This window comes from Pristiophorus japonicus, chromosome 14 (genome assembly GCF_044704955.1).
Source record: "Pristiophorus japonicus isolate sPriJap1 chromosome 14, sPriJap1.hap1, whole genome shotgun sequence".
Taxonomy (NCBI): domain Eukaryota; kingdom Metazoa; phylum Chordata; class Chondrichthyes; family Pristiophoridae; genus Pristiophorus; species Pristiophorus japonicus.
The window spans coordinates 163,326,557-163,340,211 of record NC_091990.1 but is presented as its reverse complement, the minus strand read 5'-3'; the positions used below and the strand labels follow the sequence as shown (position 1 = coordinate 163,340,211).

At 45.7% G+C, this 13,655-nt stretch overlaps 1 protein-coding gene across 1 annotated transcript in view; it reads right to left on the bottom strand.

Moving 5' to 3' along the window:
• Positions 1–13,655, bottom strand: part of ano9b (anoctamin 9b) — a 202,344-nt gene that overhangs the window by 125,651 nt on the left and 63,038 nt on the right. Inside the window, exons 4-5 of the mRNA XM_070898654.1 lie at positions 5,543–5,679; positions 3,530–3,603 (exon numbers count right to left, since the gene is read on the bottom strand). Coding sequence (XP_070754755.1) covers positions 3,530–3,603; positions 5,543–5,679 — 211 coding nt within the window. The remainder of the gene's footprint in view (positions 1–3,529; positions 3,604–5,542; positions 5,680–13,655) is intronic.

The window sequence follows — 13,655 nt, the reverse complement described above, 5'->3', positions numbered from 1 at the left end:
GAGGCCGATATGGATCATCCACTCGGCACTTCTGGCTGAAAATGGTTGCAAACGCTTCAGCCTTGTCTTTTGCGCTCGTTTACTGGGGGATGTTCATGGAGCCCCCTCCTCCCGTTAGTTGTTTAATTCTCCACCACCATTCACACCATTCAGGACTGCAGAGCTTTGATCTGATCTGTTGATTGTGGGATCGCTTAGGTTTGTCTGTAGCATGCTGCTTCTGCTGCTTAGCATGCATGTAGTCCTGAGTTGCAGCTTCCCCGGGTTGGCACCTCATTTTTAGGTACGCCTGGTGCTGCTTCTGGCATGCTCTTCTACATTCATCATTGAACCAGGGTTGGTTCCCTGGCTTGATGGTAATGTTAGAACGACGCCTGCATCTGCGCACATTCAGAGGCTGAACTCCAGGACATAGTCAATGTATTTACTGAGGCGAACGACAGCATGGGACTTACGCTAAACATTCGTAAGACATAGGTCCTCCACCAGCTTGGTGTCGCCGCACAGCATTGCCCCGTAGTCATCAAGATCCACGGCGCGGCCCTGGACACCGTGGACCACTTCCCATATCTCGGGAGCCTCCTATCAACAAGAGCAGGCATCGACGACGAGATCCAACACCGCTTCCAGTGCGCCAGTGCGCCAGTGCAGCCTTCGGCCGCCTGAGGAAAAGAGTGTTTGAAGACCAGGCCCTCAAAACTGCCACCAAGCTCATGGTCTACAGGGCTGTAGTAAAACTGCCCTCAGAGACATAGAAACGTAGAAAATAGGTGCAGGAGCAGGCAATTCGGCCCTTCGAGCCTGCACCACCATTCAATATGATCATGGCTGATCATGCAACATCAATATCCTACTCCTGCCTTCTCTCCATACCCCTGATCCCTTTAGCCATAAGGGGCACATCTAACTCCCTTCTGAATATATCCAATGAACTGGCCTCAACAACTCTCTGTGGTAGAGAATTCCATCGGTTCACAATTCTCTGGGTGAAAATGTTTCTCCTCATCTCGGTCCTAGATGGCTTATCCCTTATCCTTCTTAGACTGTGACCCGTGGACTTCCCCTAATCCGGGAACATTCTTCCTGCATCTAACCTGTCCAGTCCCGTCAGAATTTTATATGTTTCTATGAGATCCTCTCTCATTCTTCTAAACTCCAGTGAATACAGGCCCAGTCGATCCAGTCTCTCCTCATATGTCAGTCCTGCCATCCCGGGAATCAGTCTGGTGAACCTTCGCTGCACTCCCTCAATAGCAAGAATGTCCTTCCTCAGATTAGGAGACCAAAACTGAACACAATATTCCAGGTGAGACCTCACCAAGGCCCTGTACAACTGCAGTAAGTCCTCCCTGCTCCTATACTCAAATCCCCGAGCTATGAAGGCCAACATGCCACTTGCCTTCACCGCCTGCTGTACCTGTATGCCAACTTTCAATGACTGATGAACCATGACACCCAGGTCTCGTTGCACCTCCCCTTTTCCTAATCTGCCGCCATTCAGATAATATTCTGCCTTCATGTTTTTGCCACCAAAGTGGATAACCTCATATTTATCCACATTATACTGCATTTGCTATGCATTTGCCTACTCACCTAACCTGTCCAAGTCACCCTGCAGCCTCTTAGCATCCTCCTCACAGCTCACACCGCCACCCAGCTTAGTGTCATCTGCAAACTTGGAGATATTACACTCAATTCCTTCATCTAAATCATTGATGTATATTGTAAATAGCTGAGGTCCCAGCACTGAGCCCTACGGCACCCCACTAGTCACTGCCTGCCATTCTGAAAAGGACCCATTTATCCCGACTCTCTGCTTCCTGTCTGCCAACCAGTTCTCTATCCACGTCAATACATTACCCCAATACTATGTGCTTTAATTTTGCACACCAATCTCTTGTGTGGGACCTTGTCAAAAGCCTGTTGAAAGTCCAAATACATCACATCCACTGGTTTTCCCTTGTCCACTCTACTAGTTACATCCTCAAAAAATTCTAGAAGATTTATCAAGCCTGATTTCCCTTTCATAAATCCATGCTGACTTGGACCGATCCTGTCACTGCTTTCCAAATGCGCTGCTATTACATCTTTAATAATTGATTCTAGCATTTTTCCCACTACCGATGTCAGGCTAACCAGTCTATAATTCCCTGTTTTCTCTCTCCCCCCTTTTTTAAAAAGTAGACCATGTACAGTAGACACCTCAAATCGCTGGAGAAATATCACCAACAATGTCTCTGCAAGATCCTACAAATCAGATGGGAGGACAGGCGCACCAACATCAGTGTCCTCATCCAGGCTAACATCCCCAGCGTTGAAGCACTGACCACACTCGATCAGCTCTGCTGGCCAGGCCACATAGTTCGCATACCAGACACGAAACTCCCAAAGCAAGTGCTCTACGCGGAGCACCTTCACGGCAAACGAGCCAAAGGTGGGCAGCGGAAATGTTACAAGGACACTCTCAAAGCCTCCCTGATAAAGTGCGACATGCCCACTGACACCTGGGAGTCCCTGGCCAAAGACTGCCCTAAGTGGAGAAAGTGCATCCGGGAGGGCGCTGAGCACCTCGAGTCACAACGCCGAGAGCGTGCAGAAACCAAGCACAGGCAGCGGAAAGAGCGTGTGGCAAACCTGTCCCACCCACCCCTTCCCTCAACGACTATCTGCCTCACCTGTGACAGAGTCTGTGACTGTCGTATTGGACTGTTCAGCCACCAAAGAACTCACTTCAGGAGTGGAAGCAAGTCTTCCTCGATTCCAAGGGACTGCCTATGATGATGATGAATGTTAGAGTGAGGGATAAGCCAGACCATGAGGTTACAGATTGTGGTGGAATACAATTCTGCTGTTGATGATGGCCCACAGTGCCTCATGGATGCCCAGTTTTGAGCTGTTAGATCTGTTCAGAATCTATCCCATTTAGCACGGTGGTAGTGCCACACAGCGCGATGGAGGGTGTCCTTAGTGTGAAGATGGGATTTTGTTTCCACATGGATTGTGCGGAAGTCACTGCTATCAATGCTGTCATGGACAGATGCATCTGCAATGGACAGATTGGCGAGGACGAGCTGGTGTTGGTTCTCTCACCACCGGCCGCAGGCCCAGTCTGGCAGCTTTGTCCTTCAGGACTCGGCCAGCTCGGTCAGTAGTGGTGCTACCGAGCCACTCTTGGCGATGGACATTGAAGTCCCCCACCCAGAGTACATTCTGTGCCTTGCTACCCTCAGTGCTTCTTCCAAGTGATGTTCAACATGAAATTTGTTTGCAAGTTTTCAGAAATACCAACATTTTCCAGGAACAGAATTCCAGAAGTATGTAAGATAGACCAGAAGGGCACCAATGAAATGGTCATGCTAAAAATCATGGATTAGGATATGATTTTCAATGTTATGGATAATTTTAGAGTTAACAACAGCCTCCATAACTTTAGAAAGGACAAATATATCTATTCTGTCTACGTCTGTGCTTTCAGTTGGACAATTTGTTTAACATACAGATTGCTTATTGTTAAAGGTATCTTGTTTACCATATGGACCATCTTCATTTACATCGGCTGCTGCATACCTTGACTTCCAAAGAATAAAATTTATAATTCGAATTCTGTAACAAACATAAAGTTAACATATTAGCTTTGGGCAGTAGGCTGGGTCAGTATAAGAACATATGAACATAAGAATTAGGAACAGGAGTAGGCCATCTAGCCCCTCGAGCCTGCTCCGCCATTCAAAAACATCATGGCTAATCTGGCCGTGGACTCAGCTCCACTTACCCGCCCGCTCCCCATAACCTTTAATTCCCTTATTGGTTAAAAATCTATCTATCTGTGATTTGAATACATTCAATGAGCTAGCCTCAACTGCTTCCTTGGGCAGAGAATTCCACAGATTCACAACCCTCTGGGAGAAGAAATTCCTTCTCAACTTGGTTTTAAATTGTCTCCCCCATATTTTGAGGCTGTGCCCCCTAGTTCTAGTCTCCCCGACCAGTGGAAACAACCTCTCTGCCTCTATCTTGTCTATCCCTTTCATTATTTTAAATGTTTCTATAAGATCACCCCTCATCCTTCTGAACTCCAACGGGTAAAGACCCAGTCTACTCAATCTATCATCATAAGGTAACCCCCTCATCTCCGGAATCAGCCTAGTGAATCATCTCTGTACCCCCTCCAAAGCTAGTATATCCTTCCTTAAGTAAGGTGACCAAAACTGCACGCAGTACTCCAGGTGTGGCCTCACCAATACCCTGTACAGTTGCAGCAGGACCTCCCTGCTTTTGTACTCCATCCCTCTCGCAATGAAGGCCAACATTCCATTCGCCTTCCTGATTACCTGCTGCACCTGCAAACTAACTTTTTGGGATTCATGCACAAGGACCCCCAGGTCCCTCTGCACCGCAGCATGTTGTAATTTCTCCCCATTCAAATAATACTCCCTTTTACTGTTTTTTTTCCCAAGATGGATGACCTCACATTTTCCGACATTGTATTCCATCTGCCAAACCTTAGCCCATTCGCTTAACCTATCTAAATCTCTTTGCAGCCTCTCTGTGTCCTCTACACAACCCGCTTTCCCACTAATCTTTGTGTCATGTTTTTTGCAAAATTGGCTAATACATGACATTTCTGTTTATAAGATCACAATGGATTAACTATCTCTCAGTCTCTACTGGGTTCTTTCATTTTCATTATTTTATTAATTATTCCATTTCTAATCATTAAATTATCATAAGTCTTTTCTTAACTTCTTGTCAACACAATCACTGCTTAGTTATTTAAACCTTGATGATGACCTCAAGATTTTATCTGTTTAGAATGCTAAAAAAATCAGCCCATTGCAGTGTATGAGACTCCTCATGACTTAATCAATATTCATGCTCAGCTGCGTGGTTTGTGTGTGTGTATATGATGGGTGGGTTCCCAATAGCCTCCTTCATTCTACACTTAATACATGAATGAGAAATAGGAAGGGATTCCCAGTGATCAACATAACTGCATATATAGATGGGGTGATGGGACTTCATAATGATGATTGCATATGTAGGGTGGAAATGGTCATACAAAGATCCCAATTACTTAATTAAGTTTAAAATTCTTCACTATAGAGCGAGCAAACCTTTTGAGATCTCCTATCTAATTTCAAATGCAGTATAGATTAGGTGATCGGGACTCTAAAAGGCAGTGAAGTTTACTGATGGCACAATCTATATTCAATATTACATACATGTGTGGAAGGGATGGGTACTCTTAAGAACATAAGAAATAGGAGCAGGAGGAGGCCATGCGGTCCCTCGAGCCTGCTCCGCCATTTAATACGATCATGGCTGATCCAATCATGAACCCTAAATAATCTGATCAGTAATGAAATACATATTTATGGATGGGGGGGTAATCATTGTTAGCTTAGCTCCATGTTGTGGTTCTAGAGAGCACTTCTCAATTCCATACAGCAGAAGAATCCCAGAACTTACTCAATCTCATGTAGAGGATCAGGCATACTTGGTTAATTATCAAGTACATACCATACTCGTTTACCATCAATACCTGGTTGCTTTTGAAATCGTGCCTGATCCAGTATCATTATATCCTCTCTTGGAAATATTTAGGTGCTGAATGTATTTGGCAAAGATCTCTTCACGGGCTTGAATTCCAAAATACAAATTGTGGTCATCTTCTTTTTTCTGGGATGGAAGAAAACTGATTTTTGTGATTTTTTTAAATTGGATCATTTTTTACACTTCCGATATCAATGTTCTAAAAAAAAACGATATAAATTACTTAAGCAGTGAATTCTGCTGCCTGAGTCCATACTCTCCACCTGCACCCTGATGTTATCATCCACTGACCCCTATAGGTAGCTTGAACATTATCATGTACCTTGGTAGAGTCTATGAACGATTTGGTGAACTATAATGTGAACTTCTGAGCGATCGGGTGAACTGTTGCGGTTGTGGATGCCTCTGAAGGATCAGATGAACTTTGGAAAAACATGACTGTGATTAAGGGTTTTGGAAGACTGTATCCCTCAGCTACTAGGTTAGAGTGCAATTCAGTTCCACTGCTGATAGATTTTGGGACCTTGTTGAACTGAAGATTTAGCACGTGGATAACGACAATTGAGTTTGAAGGCAAAAGATGTGTAGAACACCCAACTCTCCAAGTTGATTAAAAAATATATATACTAGCAAATCTTCATGACAATACTCATGGTGAGTCATAAATTAGTGTTAGGAGCATGTCTCACTATATTTCTCTTGTACAATTAGTTAAACGAGTCAGCCAAAAGTGATTAAAATTCTTTGATCAAAACCAACACATCATGGCCAGCTACAATATCAAATTGCAAAAACTCACAGATAATATAATCTCCAATTATCTGACCTGTATTACATAAACTAAAGGACACCAACTTTACTGCTCCCTGCTTTAACCAATAGTTTTTCTAAATGTAGCTTTAAACATTAATGTTTTGCTTTACAGTCCCCTCTGTGCTTCCATTATGGTTTGAGGTTATAACATTCAATGTTTAGTAAAAATGTATAACACAAATCATAATTCATTTAAAACACAGTCCTTATCTACAATATCAGAAAGACAGGCTATCTTGCTTTGGCTCAGTGGATAGCACTCGTGCCTCTGAGTCAGAAGGTTGTGGGTTTATAGTTCCACTCCAGACACTTGAGCACAAAAATCTACACTACAGTGCAGTACTGCGGGAGTTCAACACTGGCGGAGTTGTTGTCTTTCAGATGAGATGCTCTATCAGGTGGATGTAAAAGATCTCATGGCACTGTTTCGAAGAAGAACAGGGGAGTTATCCCTGGTGACCTGGACAATAATTATCCAATCACTTTAAAAAAAAGATTATCTGGTCATCATCACATTGCTGTTTGTAGGAACTTGCTGTGTGCAAAATTGGCTGCCTCGTTTCCTACATTACAACAGTGACTACACTTCAAAAAGTACTTAATTGGCTGTAAAACGCTTTGGGACGTCCGGCAGTCATGAAAGGCGCTATATTAAGGCACGTCTTTTTCTTTTTTCATGCTTGGATATTTGTTTTTATAGTGAAGACCAAGAAATATAAAAATGAAGCAAGGATTAAAATAATGTGTACCTTTTCATTTCTGCTAAAATCTCTGTCACAGTATTACTAAAGGGTTCTGCTTTAAATCAACATTTACATTCAAGACTTTTAATCAGAACCTTCTTCCAACTTGACTAAACAGTCTTTCTAGAAGTTGCCATTCTGCTGTTTTTTTTATTTCTTTGTCAGAAACAAATATTTTAAAATCAGTTGTTCGAACCACTGGAAATTAATTACAAAATACATAAATATTAAACAATTGCAAAACTTAAAAGTACAACATTTTGCTTAGCACACATATAGCACCTACTAAACCTGCTAAATAAACAGCACCTCGCATATAGCAACGTACATCAAGTTCCTGTGAAAATTACCTCAGATAAACAACAACAACTTGTATTTATAACATAGTGAAGCGTGAAACATCCCAAGGCGCTTCACAGGAGTATTGTAAGACAAAAAAACCCCACTGAGCCATTTAAGGAGAAATTAGCGCAGGTGACCCTTGAAGGAGGAGAGGCGGAGAGGTTGAGGCAGGGAGTTCCAGAGCTTGGGGCCGAGACAACAGAAGGCACGGCCACCAATGGTCGAGAGATTATAATCAGGGATATTCAAGAGGGCAGAATTAAAGGAGCGCAGACATCTTGGGCATTGTGGGGCTGGAGGAGATTACAGAAATAGGGAGGGGCGAGGCCATGGCGGGATTTGAAAACAAGGATGAGAATTTTGAAATCGAGGTGTTGCTTAACTGAGAGCCAATGTAGGTCAGTGAGCTCAGAGGTGATGGGTGAGCTGGGTGTCATCAGCATGTATGCGGAAACTGACGCTGTGTTTTTGGATGATATCGCCAAGGGGCAACATGTAAATGAGAAATAGGAGGGGGCCAAGGAAAGATCCTTGGGAGACACCAGAGGTAAAGATGCGGGGGTGGGAAGAGAAGCTGTTGCAGGTGATTCTCTGGCTACGATTAGATAGATAAGAATGGAACCAGGTGAGTGCAGTCCCACCCAGCTGGACGATGGTGGAGAGGTGTTGGAGGAGGATGGAGTGGTCAACTATGTCAAAGGCTGCAGGCAGGTCAAGAAGGACGAGGAGGGATAGAGGCGGGAGTCCAGAGAGGCAGCGGCCTATAAAAGGCTCAGCAGTCCGGGGAGCGTCGAGAGAGGCGGGAGTCCAGAGAGGCAGCGGCCTGTAAAAGGCTCAGCAGTCCGGGGAGCGTCGAGAGAGGCGGGAGTCCAGAGAGGCAGCGGCCTATAAAAGGCTCAGCAGTCCGGGGAGCGTCGAGAGAGGCGGGAGTCCAGAGAGGCAGCGGCCTGTAAAAGGCTCAGCAGTCCGGGGAGCGTCGAGAGAGGCGGGAGTCCAGAGAGGCGTAGCGGTGCAGCTCCAGCTGGGAGAAAAGGCAAAAAAGAAGTAGAAGGAAATCAAAAGGTGACGTCACAGCCAACGTGGTAAGTGATTGGCTGCTGATTGGTGAGTAGTTTTTCTTTTTCTTTATTAGTCAGTAACTTTTAACATTGTTGTCGGCAATTTAAGTGTATCTAAGGGTTAAGTCATGGCAGGACAGCTCGGTCACGTGATATGCTCCTCCTGTACCATGTGGGAACACGGGGACAACACCAGTGTCCCTGACGACTACATGTGCGGGAAGTGTGTCCACCTCCGGCTACTGACGGTCCGCGTTGCGGAGTTGGAGCTGAAGGTGGATTCACTCTGGAGCATCCACGATGCTGAGAATGACGTGAGTATCACGTGTAGCGAGTTGGTCTTACTGCAGGAGAAGGGTCCACAGCCAGCGAGGGAATGGAAGACCAGCAGGAAGAGTAGTGCAAGGAAGGTAGTGCAGGGGTCCCCTGTGGTCATCCCCCTGCAAAACAGATACACCGCTTTGAGTACTGTTGAGGGGGATGACTCATCAGGGGAGGGCAGCAGCAGCCAAGTTCATGGCACCGTGGCTGGCTCTGTTGCACAGGAGGGCAGGAAAAAGAGTGGAAGAGCGATAGTGATAGGGGATTCAATTGTAAGGGGAATAGATAGGCGTTTCTGCGGCCGCAACCGAGACTCCAGGATGGTATGTTGCCTCCCTGGTGCAAGGGTCAAGGATGTCTCGGAGCGGGTGGAGGACATTCTAAAAAGGGAGGGAGAACAGCCAGTTGTCGTGGTGCACGTTGGTACCAATGACATAGGTAAAAAAAGGGATGAGTTCCTACGAAATGAATTTAAGGAGCTAGGAGCTAAATTAAAAAGTAGGACCTCAAAAGTAGTAATCTCGGGATTGCTACCAGTGCCACGTGCTAGTCAGAGTAGGAATCGCAGGATAGCTCAGATGAATACGTGGCTTGAGCAATGGTGCAGCAGGGAGGGATTCAAATTCCTGGGGCATTGGAACCGGTTCTGGGGGAGGTGGGACCAGTACAATCCGGACGGTCTGCACCTGGGCAGAATCGGAACCAATGTCCTCGGGGGAGTGTTTGCTAGTGCTGTTGGGGAGGAGTTAAACTAATATGGCAGGGGGATGGGAACCAATGCAGGGAGATAGAGGGAAACAAAAAGGAGGCAAAAACAAAAGACAGAAAGGAGATGAGGAAAAGTGGAGGGCAGAGAAACCCAAGGCAAAGAACAAAAAGGGCCATTGTACAGCAAAATTCTAAAAGGACAGAGGGTGTTAAAAAAACAAGCCTAAAGGCTTTGTGTCTTAATGCAAGGAGTATCCGCAATAAGGTGGATGAATTAACTGTGCAAATAGATGTTAACAAATATGATGTGATTGGGATTACGGAGACGTGGCTCCAGGATGAGCAGGGCTGGGAACTCAACATCCAGGGGTATTCAACATTCAGGAAGGATAGAATAAAAGGAAAAGGAGGTGGGGTAGCATTGCTGGTTAAGGAGGAGATTAAGGCAATAGTTAGGAAGGACATTAGCTTGGATGATGTGGAATCTATATGGGTAGAGCTGCAGAACACCAAAGGGCAAAAAACGTTAGTGGGAGTTGTGTACAGACCTCCAAACAGTAGTAGTGATGTTGGGGAGGGCATCAAACAGGAAATTAGGGGTGCGTGCAATAAAGGTGCAGCAGTTATAATGGGTGACTTTAATATGCACATAGATTGGGCTAACCAAACTGGAAGCAATACGGTGGAGGAGGATTTTCTGGAGTGCATAAGGGATGGTTTTTTAGACCAATATGTCGAGGAACCAACTAGGGGGGAGGCCATCTTAGACTGGGTGTTATGTAATGAGAAAGGATTAATTAGCAATCTCGTTGTGCGAGGCCCCTTGGGGAAGAGTGACCATAATATGGTGGAATTCTGCATTAGGATGGAGAATGAAACAGTTAATTCAGAGACCATGGTCCAGAACTTAAAGAAGGCTAACTTTGAAGGTATGAGGCGTGAATTGGCTGAGATGGATTGGCGAATGATACTTAAGGGGTTGACTGTGGATGGGCAATGGCAGACATTTAGAGACCGCATGGATGAACTACAACAATTGTACATTCCTGTCTGGCATAGAAATAAAAAAGGGAAGGTGGCTCAACCGTGGCTATCAAGGGAAATCAGGGATAGTATTAAAGCCAAGGAAGTGGCATACAAATTGGCCAGAAATAGCAGCGAACCTGGGGACTGGGAGAAATTTAGAACTCAGCAGAGGAGGACAAAGGGTTTGATTAGGGCAGGGAAAATGGAGTATGAGAAGAAGCTTGCAGGGAACATTAAGACGGATTGCAAAAGTTTCTATAGATATGTAAAGAGAAAAAGGTTAGTAAAGACAAACGTAGGTCCCCTGCAGTCAGAATCAGGGGAAGTCATAACGGGGAACAAAGAAATGGCGGACCAATTGAACAAGTACTTTGGTTCGGTATTCACGAAGGAGGACACGAACAACCTTCCGGTTATAAAAGGGGTCGGGGGGTCTAGTAAGGAGGAGGAACTGAGGGAAATCCTTATTAGCCGGGAAATTGTGTTGGGGAAATTGATGGGATTGAAGGCCGATAAATCCCCAGGGCCTGATGGACTGCATCCCAGAGTACTTAAGGAGGTGGCCTTGGAAATAGTGGATGCGTTGACAGTCATTTTCCAACATTCCATTGACTCTGGATCAGTTCCTATGGAGTGGAGGGTAGCCAATGTAACCCCACTTTTTAAAAAAGGAGGGAGAGAGAAAACAGGGAATTATAGACCGGTCAGCCTGACATCGGTAGTGGGTAAAATGATGGAATCAATTATTAAGGATGTCATAGCAGTGCATTTGGAAAGAGGTGACATGATAGGTCCAAGTCAGCATGGATTTGTGAAAGGGAAATCATGCTTGACAAATCTTCTGGAATTTTTTGAGGATGTTTCCAGTAGAGTGGATAAGGGAGAACCAGTTGATGTGGTATATTTGGACTTTCAGAAGGCGTTCGACAAGGTCCCACACAAGAGATTGATGTGCAAAGTTAGAGCACATGGGATTGGGGGTAGTGTACTGACATGGATTGAGAACTGGTTGTCAGACAGGAAGCAAAGAGTAGGAGTAAATGGGTACTTTTCAGAATGGCAGGCAGTGACTAGTGGGGTACCGCAGGGTTCTGTGCTGGGGCCCCAGCTGTTTACACTGTACATTAATGATTTAGATGAGGGGATTGAGTGTAGTATCTCCAAGTTTGCGGATGACACTAAGTTGGGTGGCAGTGTGAGCTGCGAGGAGGATGCTGTGAGGCTGCAGAGCGACTTGGATAGGTTAGGTGAGTGGGCAAATGCATGGCAGATGAAGTATAATGTGGATAAATGTGAGGTTATCCACTTTGGTGGTAAAAACAGAGAGACAGACTATTATCTGAATGGTGACAGATTAGGAAAAGGGGAGGTGCAAAGAGACCTGGGTGTCATGGTACATCAGTCATTGAAGGTTGGCATGCAGGTGCAGCAGGCGGTTAAGAAAGCAAATGGCATGTTGGCCTTCATAGCAAGGGGATTTGAGTACAGGGGCAGGGAGGTGTTGCTACAGTTGTACAGGGCATTGGTGAGGCCACACCTGGAGTATTGTGTACAGTTTTGGTCTCCTAACCTGAGGAAGGACATTCTTGCTATTGAGGGAGTGCAGCGAAGGTTCACCAGACTGATTCCCGGGATGGCGGGACTGACCTATCAAGAAAGACTGGATCAACTGGGCTTGTATTCACTGGAGTTCAGAAGAATGAGAGGGGACCTCATAGAAACATATAAAATTCTGACGGGGTTAGACAGGTTAGATGCAGGAAGAATGTTCCCAATGTTGGGGAAGTCCAGAACCAGGGGTCACAGTCTAAGGATAAGGGGTAAGCCATTTAGGACCGAGATGCGGAGGAACTTCTTCACCCAGAGAGTGGTGAACCTGTGGAATTCTCTACCACAGAAAGTTGTTGAGGCCAATTCACTAAATATATTCAAAAAGGAGTTAGATGAGGTCCTTACTGCTAGGGGGATCAAGGGGTATGGCGAGAAAGCAGGAATGGGGTACTGAAGTTGAATGTTCAGCCATGAACTCATTGAATGGCGGTGCAGGCTAGAAGGGCCGAATGGCCTACTCCTGCACCTATTTTCTATGTTTCTATGTTTCTATGTCACGGTCACAAAGAATGTCATTTGAGACTTGGATGAGAGCCGTTTCTGTACTGTGGCAGGCACGGAAACTGGATTGGAGGGATACAAACGTTGAGTTGTGGAAAGGTGGGCACGGATTTGGGAGACAACAACACATTCAAGGACTTTGAAGAGGAAAGGAAGGTTGGAGATGTGCAGTGGTGTGCAAGGACGTAGGGAGCAAGGATTGTTTTTTGAGGAGAGGGGTGATGACGGCAGATTTGAGGGAGAGGAGGGATAGTACCTGAGGAGAGAGAATCGTTAATAATGTCAGCTAACATGGGAACCAGAAAAAGAAGTTGGATGGTCAGCACGTTGGTGGGAATAGGGTCGAGGGAGCAAGAAATGGGTCCCATGGACAGGATGAGCTCGGAAAGGTCATGAGGGAGATCGGAGAGAAACTGGAGAAAGATGTGGGGTCAGGGCTAGGGCACGGGGATCCTTAGAGGAAGTTTGGCCAGTGGGCTAGGGGAAGGAAGGGAAGAAGCGGAGGCGGCCGAACGGATGGTCTCAATCTTAGAGACAAAGTCGTCCATGAGCTCCTCACACTTATTGTCAGAGTGAGGGAGGAGACTGGGGAGAGGGGTTTAAAAAGACAGTTAGCAGTGGAGAATAGAAGCCGGGGATTATCTTTACATTCCAGAATGATTCTTCAATGGTGAGCAATTTTGGCAGATGAGGGCAGGACCCAATAATGCTTTATGTGGACCATTCTGGTGGTGAATGGCTAAACCAGTTGTCCGGCAAGTCCGTTCAAGTCTGCGTCCCTTGGACCCAAGGGAGCGAAGATGAGAGCTGTACCAGAGGTAATGGCCAGGGTGTGAGAGAGTAATTGTTTTAACAGGGACTAGGGCATCAAAGCTGGGGCGAGGGTGTGATTGAGCAGATCGGTAGCTGCAGAGATGTCCTGGTGAATGGAGGGCCAAAGGCTGGACAGTTGGCAGTTTGTAAATGCAGTTGTAAGAGA